The sequence below is a fragment of the Vitis vinifera genome, chromosome 13, assembly GCF_030704535.1.
Source record: "Vitis vinifera cultivar Pinot Noir 40024 chromosome 13, ASM3070453v1".
Taxonomy (NCBI): Eukaryota; Viridiplantae; Streptophyta; class Magnoliopsida; order Vitales; family Vitaceae; genus Vitis; species Vitis vinifera.
In genome coordinates, this window is record NC_081817.1 from 25,905,686 (window position 1) to 25,922,231 (window position 16,546).

A 16,546-nucleotide genomic window follows, 5' to 3' on the forward strand; every position below is an offset into this window, starting at 1 on the left:
TAAATTATTACTATCCTTTTCACCTTTTTACCTTACTTTTATCACTCCTTTAAGATAATAATTAGAAAATAAAAATCAAAATATTTTCTTCTCCTGCTAAAGAAAGAAAAAAACAAGTAGAAAGAATGATATATATATATATTATATTTCTCTTAGTAATATTCTCATATATCTAGATAAGTTTAAGTTTTGCCACTTACTGCAAAAATTTCCTAGCACGCCTAATATCTTTTTTCCTTTTGTACACAATTAAATCGTACTCAATTTGAGTGAAAAAAAAATTGAAAACATGATTCTAAATATACAATTAGTAAACATAATTACTTTTAGTTTGAAATAATCTAGCCATGGTTTCATTTGAAAGTCTAATGTTATATATCAATAAATATGCAGCAAAAAGAGAGTAAAAAGAGTTAAAGAAAGAAATTGAGAGTTGACGGAGGTTTGAGTATTCAAGTTGAAAGGATGAAAGTAAGGAAGGAAGCAAATAGAGTAGACAGAACTATATCTATGAATTGAAGTAATAGATTATATATTCATATCAATGTATCTTGAGGCAAATGTCCCCGAGAAAAAAGAGGGCGAGAGAGGGAGGTTGGGTTGTAGGAAATAACAATCATGATTATGATTGGTTGTCATACTTGAGGGCTTTTGATCATTTTGTGTATTAAAGTAATAATGAAGTTTTTAACTGTGTTTCTTATTGAAGAAATGATCATGATTGATTTGAAGAACAATTAAATGATAGGGTTGATTATGATTAACCACCTCTACTAGTCTTTGATCTTGTGAGATTTGCAATTGTAATTTAGATTCTACTTCCTTTATATTTTGACTTTGTGTCATACATCTTTACTCTGTTTGAACTTGATTACATGCATATGAAGATATTGCCGCATGACATTAGTGCTAGTATCTAAGCTAGTTTTTTAAGTTAGGGGGAAAAGAATCTATACATTTAATTTTACAATTCGCATTAAAAATTTAGTTTGGAGCATTTTGAAACTTTTCCCTTTAATTCATTTTCTTACATTTTCTTGGCTAACAAACGTGGGGATCATGACTGAATTCGTTATGACCCATAGCTAATTTTGGTTTATCCAAAAGAGGATTGCATCTAAGGGAGAAATTTAGCAAGGAGTGTATCTCATGTGGTGAAAGTTTATCTCTAGCTATTCTTTAGATTTTTAAATCTCACTAGTCAATATGAGAAAATTCTTTACAAACCTATCAAGACCAGATATCATTGATGCTTACATAGTCTCAATGAGTACCTATCTTTGTGATTTGATTCATTGATGACAAAAATGGATCATTGATGTATGAAATCTTAATTTATATCAGGAGATGAATTATAACTAAAAAGTTATAAAGATTTGAATTCGAAAAAGTGAGATCATTTTGAGAAATGATGAGATCTTACTTTTAATTAAAATTTGATCAAAGATGTGACACTTTCTATAGATAAGTTCCACCATCTTCTTGTTCATTTCATTATCATTGCTCTGTTTGCTTAAGAATTTCACGTCACAAATCACAACAATTAGATTTAGGATAGCCAACAATTAAGGACAATGGTTTCAATTTGAATAGTAATTTTTTTTAAAAAAAGCTACTTACAAGAGGAGATGGCCAAATTGCTTTACATCAAACTATTTGTCTTTTTTTTCTATCTTTCATTTTATTTTATTTTATTTTATTTTTGGTTCGGATGATAAATGGTTGGATGATTTTCATCGATCAAGGATTGAAAAATGTTGATTTTGAAAGAAATTACAAATTAAATTGGTAACAACTTTGGAATCACAACTGATCAAATCAGCAAGCCAACAAACCAATCACTAACCCTAAATTGAAATTCCAGTATTAATTGTATATATTAACTGTTAATTAAACCCATGCAGTGTCACAATGCAATGCATCAGAAATATATGATGAAGTGGTGGTGGCAAGTGGCAAGGTATCCAGGATTAAATATATCATGAATTTGATACATGCCTGGTTCCACCATTAAATTATTGAAGACACTTTAGACATCCCTCTTTGAAGGCCTAGGTGGATGGGGTTTGGAAGCTTCAATTATTGATGTTTGTACAACAGTAATCAACTAAGCAAGAATATGGATACGATAAAAATGGAATTAATAATGAAAATTATAGCATCATATGCTACTTATTTCAGCACTATACACATACCTTATTATAGAGAAAAATTAAAATGAGCAAGCACATCCATCATGCAAAATGAAATTTTTATAGCCATTTTTGGTATCTTATCTATTTGTCGGTCATATAATTTATGTTGGATCGGGATTTTGACAATTTCATCTGAAAATGATTCGGTGTTTAATAAGAGTAGATCAAACCTTTTATGATATCGTTCAACATACATTAGACCCTATGAATATGTTTTAAGAGTTATTATTTGGGTGATCAATTCTCGAACTAATCGATGTCTAGCAAAGGTAGATCAAACCATTTATGACATTTGATGTACATCTAATCTTGCGGGTCTATTCTAAGAGTTATCATTTGGATGATTAATTATTGGAGTTAAAAACGATATTATTACACTCTAATAGTTTTTAATTTCACAAATTCTTAAGCATATATAACTCCGATGATTGAGTATAATTAGGTGGATGGTGGACAAGGCATCCAACGATTTTTCCTATCTAGATCTTAAAACCATATCCTATGTGACGAACCACAAACGAGTCAAGTATTACGTCCCATGTGTATCCACCAAATACGAAGCGACAAATCAGAGAATCTGTCACTGATCATCCTCAACAACATTATTAACATATGGCCTTGCAGGTACGAACTTTAATCCCTTTCTAGTGCTATGTGCAGATTAATTATGTGGGCACACACTAGGGTTTGTATGAGTTTCAGAGCTGTACACACAAAAGACAAAACCCTAAAGAAACCCTAGTGAAATTCTTACATCATCAACATACAATATATATTGTTACAAACTTTGAACCCTAACCCAGGCGATTTCAGTCTTGAAGAGCTAGGAATCCTCGTAACTTTGTTGTATTAATCAATATATATGTCCTTATATTGGGACAGCATCCATCAAACCTCACTACATACAAAGGAGATATTCTAGGGTTTAGGGTTTTTCAAGGCCTAGATCATGTCATCTTTGAAAGAGAAGTGCCTAATGGGAACTGCAGATGATGTTTTTAGTGTTTGGTTTGGCTTAGCTTTGTGTAAGACTGGAAAATGAGAAAGACAAGCGAAGGCTTGTCTCTTTGTTATGAAAGGTAGGCTCTTGGTCTTATGTGGTCCATTGGTCCAAGCAAAGCTTAGTGGGGGTGTTTTCAAGAAGAGACATTTTTTTGTTGCTTTCTGGGTATTTTTAGCAATATTATCCTACCATAACTAGTGAGAGTTAAACAGGAAAGTTCCCAAGAATTCAACTATGGTGGCATAGGGTGTGTATAGGAACAAAAACATGGAGGACCCACCAAGATATAAATGAGTTTGAGATGTATTTTGGCCATAGTTTCTTAGGGTTTCTCTTTTTATGCCTTGTTTGGTGTTTGATTAAGAAATAATGGGAATTTGACAAGAGGATAAGGACTCTCGAAGGGGACAATAAGCACCGATGATCCATCGGTGTTCGCCTGTTTTTTTCTGTGTGGGGTTGGAATTATTGTCAAATATGAGACAATCCAAACCCTAGATATCTCAACAAAAAATAAAAAAAAATAAAAAATCATAAGCTTTTCAATGAAGTTAGGGTTAGAATGATCAAAAAAAAAAAAAAAAGGAAAAAAAAATGTATGGATGTTGATTCACATGAGCCTCAGTTCTTTTAGAGTCGGTTGGATGATATACATCTTGTTGAAGTACTAGGAAAATTTTTGGTTCTTTGTACACTGGACTTGTTTGTTTTCATTTGAGGGATGCATCATGCTTAGGTTTAGCCATATAAGGGAAACATTCAGAAGTACTGAGGTGAATATAATATCCATATATAGATACAACATGGGCTTCAAGCCTTCAAAGTGAGTCCAAATGTTACAAGGCCATGGCCCAAGCCTCTTTCAAAACCAGAGGGTTTAAAGCCTTATGGGCCCAATCCAACTATCTTGGCCCATGAAAGTCCAAATGGTCTCATTAATATGGCCCAATAAAAATTTCAGATCATTTAATGTTTTTAAACTATTTTTTTTTTTGAAATTTTCAATAAATATTTTCTATATTTTTATAAGATTCAACCTTCATGAACCTTTTTTAATTTTGTTATTATTATTATTATTATTATTAATATCAGGGGTGGTTTGGTATGTTTACAACGACAGATTTGAAATAAATTAATTTGCTTTTTAGCAATATTATAAAACTGCATTTGATTTATTAAAAAGTATAATATGCATATTAAAATCAAGTTCTACAAGTTTAACCTTTTAAGAAAATTGATAATTTAATATGATATCAAAACTTGGTTTAGTGAGAGGTGTCGAGCTCGATCATTCTATATTTTGATACATGCATGAGTTTTGACCTAATTACCCTTTACGAAAGGGCCAAATATTGGGCATGGTCCATATCTTTGTGCACCCCCATGTGTCACATGAAACTACATACCTTATTAATGAATATGCCCCTTTTCCTTTTTGGGTGTTCCTCTAGAATTGAAAATTTTCATGGAATATTGTTCTGGTTATGCCAGCTTTGAATCACTCTCTTAAAACCTAGACCTTTCAATCTTGGGTGCTCACAGGTTGGAAAGTGTGTTTCCATTGGCTATATATCTAACCACTTGTGACAGTGAAGAAAGCCCATATAGTTGAGCCACTTCATAGGTTCCCATAATTCTATGAAATCATTTATTGTTCCAAAATTTGATACCAAGCTGGTTGGCTGATTTTCAAGCATCCTTATGAGTTGTATAACCCAAGGATTGAAATATCGGTTTTTACGGATATATCGGTACTTCAATTTTACGGATATATCGGAAATATCGGAGAAATATCGGTGGATATTTTTTCATAAATATCGGTGGAGTGAAAATTATTTAAAATTAATAGGAATGCTTGAAAAACTTCAAAAAATGATAACATAAGTAAGAATACACATTTTAAAGTTATCTTGTAAGTGTAATTGATATATATATATAATTAAGAAGAAAAATATCGTAAATAGAGATATATTGGTAGATTCGATATTTGAATTTTAAAAATAATATATATGAATTTTGAAAGTGTATAAAGTTAAAATTGAGTTAAGAAATATGAGATTGCAATAGTCCTTATACTAAGAAAGATATCGATGTAGTTTCAATATATTATTAGATGAAGGGAGTTCATCTTGTTGAAGACAGTATTTATTTTAAAAATTTTAAAATATTTTTATTAAAATATATTTTATTATATTTTAAATGAAAAATTAAATTAATTTATATAAAATATCTTATTTGAGATTTAATTTTTAAAATTTTATTAAAAATATGTGATAATAACTTTTTCTATTAATATTAATTTATTTAATAATAAAAATAAAGGTTGATAATTAATAATTATTTATATAGAGAGTGGAAAATTGTTCTCATGATTTTTTTACATATTTTATTATATTTTAAATGATAAATTAAATTAATTTATATAAAATATCTTATTTGAGATTTAATTTTTAAAATTTATTAAAAAATGTGATAACAACTTTTTTTATTAATATAAATTTATTTAATAATCCAAATAAAAGTTGAAAATTAATAATTATTTATAGAAAATTGTTCTCATGTTTTTTTTATTTTTTATTTTTTATTTTTTTATCTCCCCTAAATCTAAAAATAAAAAAAAATAAAAAAAGGCACCCACTTCTCTCTCGGGCATCAAGAACCCTTTTCTGAAGGTGTCTTCCAGCGAGAGAATCCCTAAAAAGCCCTATTTTCCTCTGCTACTCTCAAATCTCAATCCTCGCAGGTACTAATCTAATCATGTTATTATTATTTTTTTTTTGCAACCCCCGTTTGATTCCCAAGAAAATCCATCCCCATTCGATTTCCGGGAAAATTCATCCTCGTTTGATTTCCGAGAAAATCCATTCAAAACTCCCAAAGAAAACCAAAAAAATTGCTTTTCTTTTGCTCCCTGTGTTTTCTGGATCTATTTTAGGGGTCTCTTTGCTGTTGTGCCATTGGATTTAAATTTCACGAACCCTAAATCCACGATTTTTGAGCCAGGCTGAAAAACACAACTGCGCGGGCTGGACTGGTAGGAAATATCGCGATTTTTCTCCGATTTTTCGGTGCTTCACCGATATTTCGCCGATATATCGGCGATTTTGTCGATTTTTGGCCGATTTTTCCTTCGATCGATAATCGGTGCCGTTTATCGTTTCCATGCCGCCCGATAACCGATATTTCGACGAAATATCGGCGACATTTTCAATCCATGGTATAACCTAATGAATTGATAGAACGATTAGTTTTTCTTTTAATAAAACTTTTTTCTCAATTTTTTAAAATCAAAAAAGTTACTGACTCGTGATTCAATAATCGATTAATAGTTAATTAATGGTCAAATCGATGATGTCGTAAATATATATATATATATTAATCATTAAAATTTAAAATAATTATAAAAAATTAGAAAATATATAAATAATTAAATTATAATAAGATAACACAAAGATTTATTAAATTATTAGTAGTTTTGATTTATTAAATATATAACTTTTAATTATTAAGATAAAATAAAATTTTATTATTAAAATTTGTTTGGATTTCCATAACTATATATTTTACTATCTTCAAAATTATAGGTTTTTTTTATATAGAAATTACTTTGATATTTATTATAATATTTATATCTATTTTAATTTTTGTAGTAACGTATATATAGTTAAATATTTTTCTTTACAAATCCCATGGGCCGAATGACATTTTAGGCCTATTTCAAAAAGGGCAGCCCATGAGCCGGTTGAGCCGGCTCACCCACTTGGTGGTCGAACTGACCCGTTAGATAGACTGATTCGGTATCGGTTCAACTCATTTTTGCCCTGATGTAATGAACCGGTGTAATCGGAGCGGTTATTTGATTAAAATATGAAGCAATTCCAATTTTGCAAGTCTAACCCTCCACATATTTTAGTCCAAAAATAACCTATTTTTGACAAAAATATCATTTATTTTTTCTTCTAAAAATAATATATTTCTTTCAAAATTTATATGAAAATAATATAAATATTAAAGGACATTTATATAAAAAATGTATTACTTTTCAAATTCAAACATAGGAAAGATTACTTTTATAAAATTGGGATTATTTCATCATTTTTAATCAATTAATAAAAAAATAAGCAAAATATATGAATGGAGTAAAAAAAAAAACCATTTATTTAAAGGATTTAAGAAAAAAAACCGAAGAAATAAAAATTAACTAGAAATACAAGTAATTATCGAGTGTGACCCACCCAATTTTCAATAATCTAATAGCTTACAATCTATATTTTTGTAGGGATTTTAAAAAATATTTTTAGTTTTTTTAATACTTTAAATGATTAAAATTTCAAGTATTAAAAAACTTATAAACATTTTCTAAAATCACTACAAAATACTTAGTAGTAGGTTTTTTTTTATAGTTTATACCTCAACCACCCTCGTAATCCTCGTTCAGAAAAAAAAAACATGGTAAGCAAAAATGGAAAGGGAGAGTAAATATTTTTCCAATAGAAAGAAGAAAATCCATGTAAAGTAATCAATTGCAATAGTAAGAAAGTCTTTATAAAAAAAATATATAATAGGAAAAAAATTATAATTATAAATTTCATATAAAAAAAATTGACACTTTAATTATATATAGAATAATATAAAAGTCCTTATAGAGAAAATATCATCATAAAAAATAAATAAATTATTTGGTGTATTGATTGAAGGTATTTTTACTGTAAATGTGTAAAATATTGAGAGTATTTTTTATATAGAAAAATTGTAAAAGATTTTATAAATATAATAATAATAAATAATAAAATATTATATATATAATAAATTGTAAAATTCTTGATAAAAAAGGTATTTTAGGGAGGAAGAATTATACAAACACTTGACTTCTTCTTAGTTTTCTATAAATTTATTGATAGATATAGATTAAATAATATTAACCCATTTTCATAAAGGATAGAAGAATAAAATTTTCAGTATGATTCTAAAATGAGAAAATTTAAATTGTTGCTTTTATAATCATTTTTATTAAAAAAAAAAAATTCTTTACTTTCTTTGAAAGGAACTCACTTCAAGAAAATACTATAAAAATAAAATAAAATCAAGATATAACTAAATAAGATTTTGGATACAAATCGTCGGGAATTCTTATAGTTTCATTCTTAGGAGTAGAGTTGGAAAGCTTGAAAACAAAATTTGAACGTATTAGAATGGAATCACACAAGACAAGCAATGTGTATAAAGCCCGATAACAAATTCACTATAATATGGTTAATCGACGATTACTGGCGATTAAAATGTAAGAAATTGAAAATTTATGAATTTATATCTTCTCTTGTATCTTTGTACCCTAAGTTGATTGTTTTTAACAAGAGGATTATATAATTTTGGATCTTACCTACACCTTCAAGTAATTTTTTTTTTTTTTTTGAAATCTTGTGTCCACGTGTAGCTTAGGTATTGGAGGGAGCTTTTGAGTAGGAAGCTTTTGACTTTGGTATCTTAGCCAAGCCCAATGCATGGTCCAACTCCAAGAACAGAAATGCCGCTGCTGATGAAATTGGCACATATATTGATGGAAACCAATATCAACATCAAACTTTAGCTCATGCATTCATTTTTTAGGCTTTATTTAATATTTTCCCAATGTGATCTTGCCCACACGTTACAAATCAATGCCACCTAGTCCAAATAGCATTACTTGCATAAATGCTTTTACTTTACACGTCACATATTTTAAAATATATTTTCTAGAACATCTAGATAAATTTTATTTGATTTTTAGAATTACTTTTAGTTATACATTTCCATCTATAATTTTAATAATTGAAATAAATAAAATCATTAAGTAGAATATGCAGATTAAGAAATACTTATCGATCACTTGTCATGATCGTTGTTATACTTATCAATGTGATATAGACATTACCATTTATATATATTTGTTATATATGAGAATATTATATGGTTTTATAATAATTATTATAATAATATTGATTGTTGGAAATATTAAATGAAAATAAAAGATAAAAAATAGAAAAAAAAAATCATTAAATAGGAGTTCAAGTTTATAAAATATAAAATAGTATTTAATATATTTTTTGATCAAATGTAATACTTTGGATCATTTAGGTATTAGTTTTGACCATCTTATATTAGATACTACATTTGATCAATCAGTATATAAAACCGAATTATTTTTAGAGGATTGTTATATTGTAATTATTTTTATATGAGCACATGAAAACATTTTTTTTTCAATTTTTAGTTATATATATATTTTTATGGTAAAATTAAAAATGGGAAAAATGATTTTTCTTAACTTACTACTTTTGGAAAATAAAGATGGCTAAATTAAAATTTACTTTCCAATTCCAAATTTGAAAATAAACGTGAATTGAAAAGAGCTTCAGACTTGTATGGATGGAGAAGAAAAAAAAATGATGAGAAAAACCAGATAAAGTAGAAGTCTTCGAACACGTGGACATTTAAAAAAAGAGACACAACTGACGGTTGGGCAAGTCTTTAGTACCACCAGAACCAGCATCATCACGTTCTAGAAATCCAAATTCTCCACGTAAGATTCGACTCCATCTGGTTTCCTCTATTTATATTTATTTTTTTTCAAAAAAAAAAATAATTTGCTATAAATATTTGGAACCAATCCAGTCTACTTTTGTCAAACATCATATCCAAACAGCATTTCATGGTATATTTGATGTAGAAGAAAAATCCTGCAAGGATTAACTGGCCTTGTTGATTTTCTTTCTTAGATTATCAGATTTTCTGGTCTTCCAAACATCTGTCTTCTTCCGTCTCTTGCTTCTTTAACGTTCGCGTTTGTTCTTGGGTTTTCTTCTCTCACTGATATTCCCATTGAGTTTCAACAGCACTCAATGAAGCCCTTCCTTTCTTCTTGGGTCTTCGGGCTTTTCTTATTCGATGCTCTCATTCTTTTCTTTCCCATTTCTTGTTCTTCTTCGTCTTCCTTTTTGCCTCCATTAACCGCCAGCTCCATTGATGACCTACAAAACCACACTGCAATATCCGATTTTCGGTTACTGAACAGAAGAATTTTGAAGGAGTGTCCCAATCCAAACCCTTATCTTGAAATCACTGTCAGCAAGAATTCAAGCCTCGCCGATGAAGAATACCTCACCGTCACTGTCAGCGGAGTTTTAATTCCTGAAGAGACTGACTGGGTGGCCATGGTTTCTCCTTCTGATTCCGAGTAAGAAGATTTCTAACCACAAGCATATGTGAAAAAAAGTGAAATGAAAAATTTTCTGAGTAATTCTAGAAAATTCTAGATGTTTCATTCCATGTTACCCGATTTTTCGAAGAAGAAGAACCACCATGCAAGTGAAATCAAATGGTGAAGCGCATGCATCACTGCTCTTTAAATTTTGATATATCATTTGTTTTCTTTTTCTCTCCATATGCAGTCTATCGGGTTGTCCATTGTCCAAATTTTACTATATACAAACTGGTGATTTTAGCAGCCTGCCTCTTCTCTGCCATTATCCTGTCAAGGTACATAATCACATCACTCAAAATTATAATCCTAGCTAGCCATTGTTCCTACATGAGCTTAATTTCTGCTTTACCTTTCTTAGGGACTGGTCAACTAGGTAAATTCTATGCATACTTCTGATAAAAATTGCAGGCACAGTTTGTGAGCCATGATCCTGGCTACCTCAATTGCACAAAAAAGGAATGCCAGGCATATGACGATGATGGAACATGCTTAGTGAACACTTGCAGCGCCTCGTTAACATTTCATGTTGTCAACATCAGAACAGACATCGAGTTCGTGTTCTTTGCTGGTGCATTCGACAGGCCTTGCATTTGGACTAGATCAATACCTGTGAGCTTTGCTAATCCTAAGATGCCATTATATGGACACCTCTCAAGCATAGATTCGACCGGAACATCAGTAAGCAACCATATCTATATTATGATCAGATACTGAATTTGGTCACTTCAATGTTCCATCTTAGCAAATGGTGATTTATGCAGATGAGATTAACATGGGTCAGTGGAGATAAGGAGCCTCAACTAGTTCAATATGAAGGCAAATCAGAACAATCAGAAGTTACAACATTTACACGAGAGGATATGTGTGGTAGGTCACTTAATTCAAGGGAAAATATTCATTCTTGAATTGTTTAATTTCTATGTGATAGAAGAAGTCATGCATGGAATTGCAGCAAAAAGGTTTATTTAATTTTGTTTGGCTTCCGAGAAACCAACAGGTTCTGCAAAAATTACTCCAGCCAAGGATTTTGGGTGGCATGACCCAGGTTACATTCATTCAGCAATGATGACAGGACTTCAGCCTTCAAGAAACTTCTCCTATAGGTATGGATGGTAAGATCTTTCAACTTCTATCCAAGCAGCCTAAATTTGTAATTAAAAGAAACATGGATTTTGGTATATTATGAAGCTTCGATTGTATCGATCGATGTTTGAAAGTAGTAAACCTGAGAACAAGTAGAGGAGAACTTTCCTAGCTACCTGAGAAATAAGCTTTTGATATATATGACCACTGGATGGTTCCAATCATTCTGAAAATAAAAATTCTTAGTATAGCAGAGAGTTTTACTTGGGTTATGGACTTTTTTGATGCAGTGACTCAGTTGGTTGGAGTAAGCTTACTCAATTCCGTACTCCACCTGCTGGGGGATCAGATGAACTCAGATTCATTGCATTTGGCGACATGGGAAAGTCTCCTCGTGATAATTCTACTGAACACTTCATTCAGGTAGGAAACATTTGGTATTCCATATATCAAACTAAATCACACATCATTTTGGAAGTTCATTCTCTCTATTTCTGTGTTGGAACACAAGAAAAATGATTTTGGCTAGCACATTCACCAAATGAAGGAAACTAGCCATCCACTACAGTATATATTAACCACTCCCCTCCCTCAACAATTTCCATCAAAATTCTCCACACATTTACTAATCAGAATTTTGTTTTGGAACAAGTATAGCCAGGATCTATCTCGGTAATTGAGGAGATAGCCAAGGAAGTCAGTTCTGGCAATGTAGATTCCATCTTCCACATTGGAGATATTAGTTATGCCACAGGATTCTTAGTAGAATGGGATTTCTTCCTTAACCTTATCAACCCGGTTGCTTCCCAAGTTTCTTACATGACTGCAATTGGAAACCATGAGATGTAAGTACCTCAACTTCTCCCTTTCCTTTTCCAACCATTAACCTGGTATATATTGTCAGCCTACTACCGAATAACTTAAGCCCCAGTGATCAAATTGATACTTTTATTGGAAAATTATGTATAACATTCATGCCACAAAAGAAATTTTTGTCACAATCTTTAGCTGATCTGTATGAAATTTCAGGGACTACCCGGGTTCAGTATCGATTCACCACACCCCCGATTCGGGTGGGGAATGTGGAATTCCTTACTGGACTTATTTTCCAATGCCTACAATGGAAAAACAAAAGCCATGGTATTCCATTGAACAAGGAAGTGTTCACTTCACAATAATTTCAACCGAACATGACTGTTCTGAAGATTCGGAGCAGGTAATGAAGCAGATTCTTTTACCATATTTAACATTCAATGTTTATCTTAATTTCTCACTATCTGTTTGATCATGCTGCTTTCTGTTTGTTAATTTTCTGACTGAAGAATTGGACTCTATTACAGTATGAATGGCTGAAAGAAGACATGGCTTCAGTTAATAGATCGAGAACCCCTTGGCTAATTGTTATGGGGTAAGTTGAAAGCAAAAAATATGCCATGGGTAGCCTAGAACTATAATTAATTGAAAGATTTGGTAACGTTACAGGCACAGACATATGTATACTTCCTTAAAGTCAGGCCTCTCGAGACCAGACTTCATGTTTGTATCAGCTGTGGAGCCATTACTGCTGGCCAACAAGGTGAGTACGGACATATTTGGGTTTAAGACATTTAACTTACATTTCTAGTAATTGTACTGGCAAGAATAATTAGAGTCAAGTTTTCTATAAATTTATGTTTGAATTATCTTTAATCTTCTGAACATTGTTTTTAGGGTTCAAAAAACTTCACATTGAGATCTGTCGTCAGGTCATAGAATAAGTTTTGCTCGGTTGGTCTCTAAATACTAACAGTTGGGAACATGAACTAGGTTGATCTGGTTCTTGTTGGCCATGTCCACAACTACGAGAGAACTTGTGCTATTTATAACAATGAATGCCTAGCGATGCCTGGAAAAGATTGGAGTGGGACTGCTGTCTATGATAACAGCAACTATACTGCCCCAGTTCAAGCAGTTATTGGAATGGCTGGCTTCTCCTTGGACAAGTTCCCAGCGAATATTGTGAGTATAACTTTTCATTAATTCGTGTATGTACATGTTTACATAAGTATTCATCGTCACAAGGTTTACGTACAATGTACATTTTTGTTGTTGTCCATGGATACAGGAGAATAATTGGAGTCTGTCAAGGATTTCTGAATATGGATATGTAAGAGGGCATGCAACAAGGGAAGAGTTAAGAATGGAGGTTGGTATCGTATATTTACTTGTTCTGTATAGTTTAATTTTCTGAGTCACAACACCATCCCAATAGAGATTTCAGTCTATCTCTAGCACGACTCACCTACATTAGCGATATGTCATTGGAGGATTAAGAATTTTCAATAACCGGCACAGGGAATTGATTGAATCAATGAGATGGTTAGCACATTATTAAAACCCCATGCATGTACTTAGTATACAGCTACTACACATAAGAACAACAAATCATTACAAGTTTAGGAATTAAGTTCTTCAACAAAATGAAACCCTAGCCTATAGCTCATGCAAAGACTGTTAGGTGTTAATAAATATCTAGATGTCATGCATGTTTGGTTACTGAGAAAAACGGAGAAATTCTAAACAGAATACTCAGCATACAATAGTTATATACTGAACTTTCTCATTCATTTCCTTCATTTTTATTTTAGTTTGTTTTACTTTTTGCAGTTTGTAGAATCCAAAACTGGAACAGTTGGGGATAGCTTCCGCATCATTAAAAGCCCTGCAAAGTTCTTAGGAGAAGAAATAGATCCATTCTCTTGAGAGAGATATCATATGAATGTTCCAAATAAGAAGACAATGTGAAGACACAACTTTGGTATGATTAAATCTGTGAATAAACTCCTCAAGAAGGAAGGTTTTGAGGAATTCCTTTTGCTTTGTTGAATGGTTAACAAAGGACATCCTTTGTTTATAGTTGTCAACTTAGCAAATGTTGTAAACCCAGAATGGGCTTTTTGCAACATAAAACAATAAGATCATAACATTGTTACTGTATTAAATATATAAAGTAAGGTATTGTTTGTTGTTTTAACTTTTTGTTGAAAATAACTTATTTTCAGATTTTAGATTTTTTTTTGTTCATTTATTATTTATTTCTTATTTCTTATTTCAGATTTTTTTAATTGAAAATAACACATATATAGAATATTTACTAGAGAAAAAGATAAAAAGGGGAACACTTCTTGAATAATCAAATTTTAAAAAATAAGAAATAAAAACTCAATTATCGCTCTCTATCTCTTTTTTCTTCTATAATTTCAAAGAAAATAAATTAAAAATAATTAAAAAAAAAAAACCAATTTCTTAAAAATAACCCATTTCCCACCATCTAATGGCTATACAAAGAGCCAAAACCATGACAATCTTGTTCAGATTTTGGCCTTGCACTATAAGTTATAAAGGAAAGTTTAAACAACATTATTGGGTGTGGGGTCAGCATATGCCCAAAGGGGGCAAGATCTCCTTCCTCTTGAAAAACCAAATTCCGATTAAAGGGGAAAAAAGTTTAACAACTAAACTAAATTTTCCATTTTATGTGACATCATCCCCTCGAACTAATTTTTTCTATTTTACCCCTTGTCTTACATTGTAACAATGACTTTTAAGGCTACAATTGATTAGAAGGAATTTTAGAATTTTAAGTTTTTATTTTTAGATATTTTTTTATTTAGAAGTTAATCTCCTTTCCAATAACAATCTATTAAGGATGTTGGAGACCATATTGCCACCATCAAGAGGAATGACTATAGGCACAAAGCTAGCTTTTAACCCTTCCTTTGCAAGCATGTGTTGTGCTACCGGCACGATGGACAAAGTCAAGGAAGGCAGTCTATTCATCCGGTCAATGGTGCCAATTTCCATTTCTTTTGTCCGTCTTTTGTAGTCAATCAAGGTGTGAGTTGAGTTAGGAGTTTCTAGTAGCAAGTCCTTTCCTTTGGGTAGGATGAAGGGCATTAGAAAATAATGCTTCCTATAGTGATATCTCATAGACTTAATTGACTACTAACTATCGTGATACAACATGATGTCAAAGCCTAAACACACGGTGCCTAATTCCTTACACCTTTGCGTGAAGAAAAGTCTCTCATTCATTTCATGTTCCATGACTCAAAACTTCAACGGCATGTATTCATAGACAATCATGTATTCATGGACCCACTGTATTTTTTCTTTTCTTTAATTTGTTTGCATCCCAACATGTGTTTACATGGAAATCTCTATGCTCTTATATACAACGACTTGGTGTGTAACTGACCTAAATCCTTTAAGCAAAGGGCCCGGATACTTGGGCATGCTCCACATTTATGTGCACCCCCATGTGTAACATGAAACTAGGCTCGTTATTAATGGAAATGCACCTTTTCCTTGTTGGGCGTATTGCAGAAATGAATTTTTCGTTATTTTTGGTTTTGTCTACTTCTAATCATTCTCATGAAACCTAAACCTGTCAATATGGGCTGCTCACAGCTTGGAAAGTGTATTTTCTTTAGGCAATAATCTAAACAGCTTGTATACACATTTGACATCCAAGTGGATGATAAGAACCTGCTTGAATATATACATATATTTTGCATTTTCTTTTTCATTTTTTCTTTTAGTTTCCTACTTATTTAATCAAGCTTTCCAAATAATCTTTCTATTTTAGACCATGATGATCATATACAAGATGAATATTTTCAATCATTTTAAATTATTAAAGAATATGTACCCATTTTAAAATGAAAAAAAAAGAAAATATTTTGAGTCTACTTGGCAACACAACTATTTTCCACATCAATTTTATGATCTCGAGAATAAAAATAATAAGACAAATCATTTATCAACTAGAAAATTGTTCTCTATTTTATGTACATAAAATAAGAGTGATTCACTTATTTTTTTAATGACGATTTTAAAATATAAGATTATTTAAAAAAATAATAATACAAACATGTAAAATGATTAAAAATAAAATACTAAATATAAAATTTATTTTTGAAACATATTTGAAGATATTAAAAATATGTTAAAAATATTTTATTTCTCAAATAAACTTTTATTTTA

General features: G+C 30.9%; 1 protein-coding gene across 2 annotated transcripts; it reads left to right on the plus strand.

Annotated features, from left to right (window-relative positions):
* Positions 1-9,857: 9,857 nt before the first annotated feature.
* On the plus strand, positions 9,858-14,534 carry LOC100253306 (probable inactive purple acid phosphatase 27). 2 transcript variants are annotated; one of them, XM_019217803.1, is made up of 13 exons: positions 9,858-10,411; positions 10,626-10,713; positions 10,847-11,116; positions 11,200-11,305; positions 11,436-11,550; positions 11,812-11,944; positions 12,179-12,366; positions 12,551-12,737; positions 12,862-12,929; positions 13,004-13,097; positions 13,328-13,519; positions 13,626-13,706; positions 14,168-14,534. In XM_019217803.1, exons 1-13 carry the CDS (start codon positions 10,077-10,079, stop codon positions 14,261-14,263), a joined length of 1,953 nt encoding a protein of 650 aa, XP_019073348.1. In that variant the 5' UTR covers positions 9,858-10,076; the 3' UTR covers positions 14,264-14,534. The 2 variants fall into 2 exon arrangements, with proteins under 2 accessions (XP_019073348.1, XP_019073349.1); XM_019217804.1 differs by having other exon boundaries at positions 11,436-11,541.
* Positions 14,535-16,546: the final 2,012 nt, after the last annotated feature.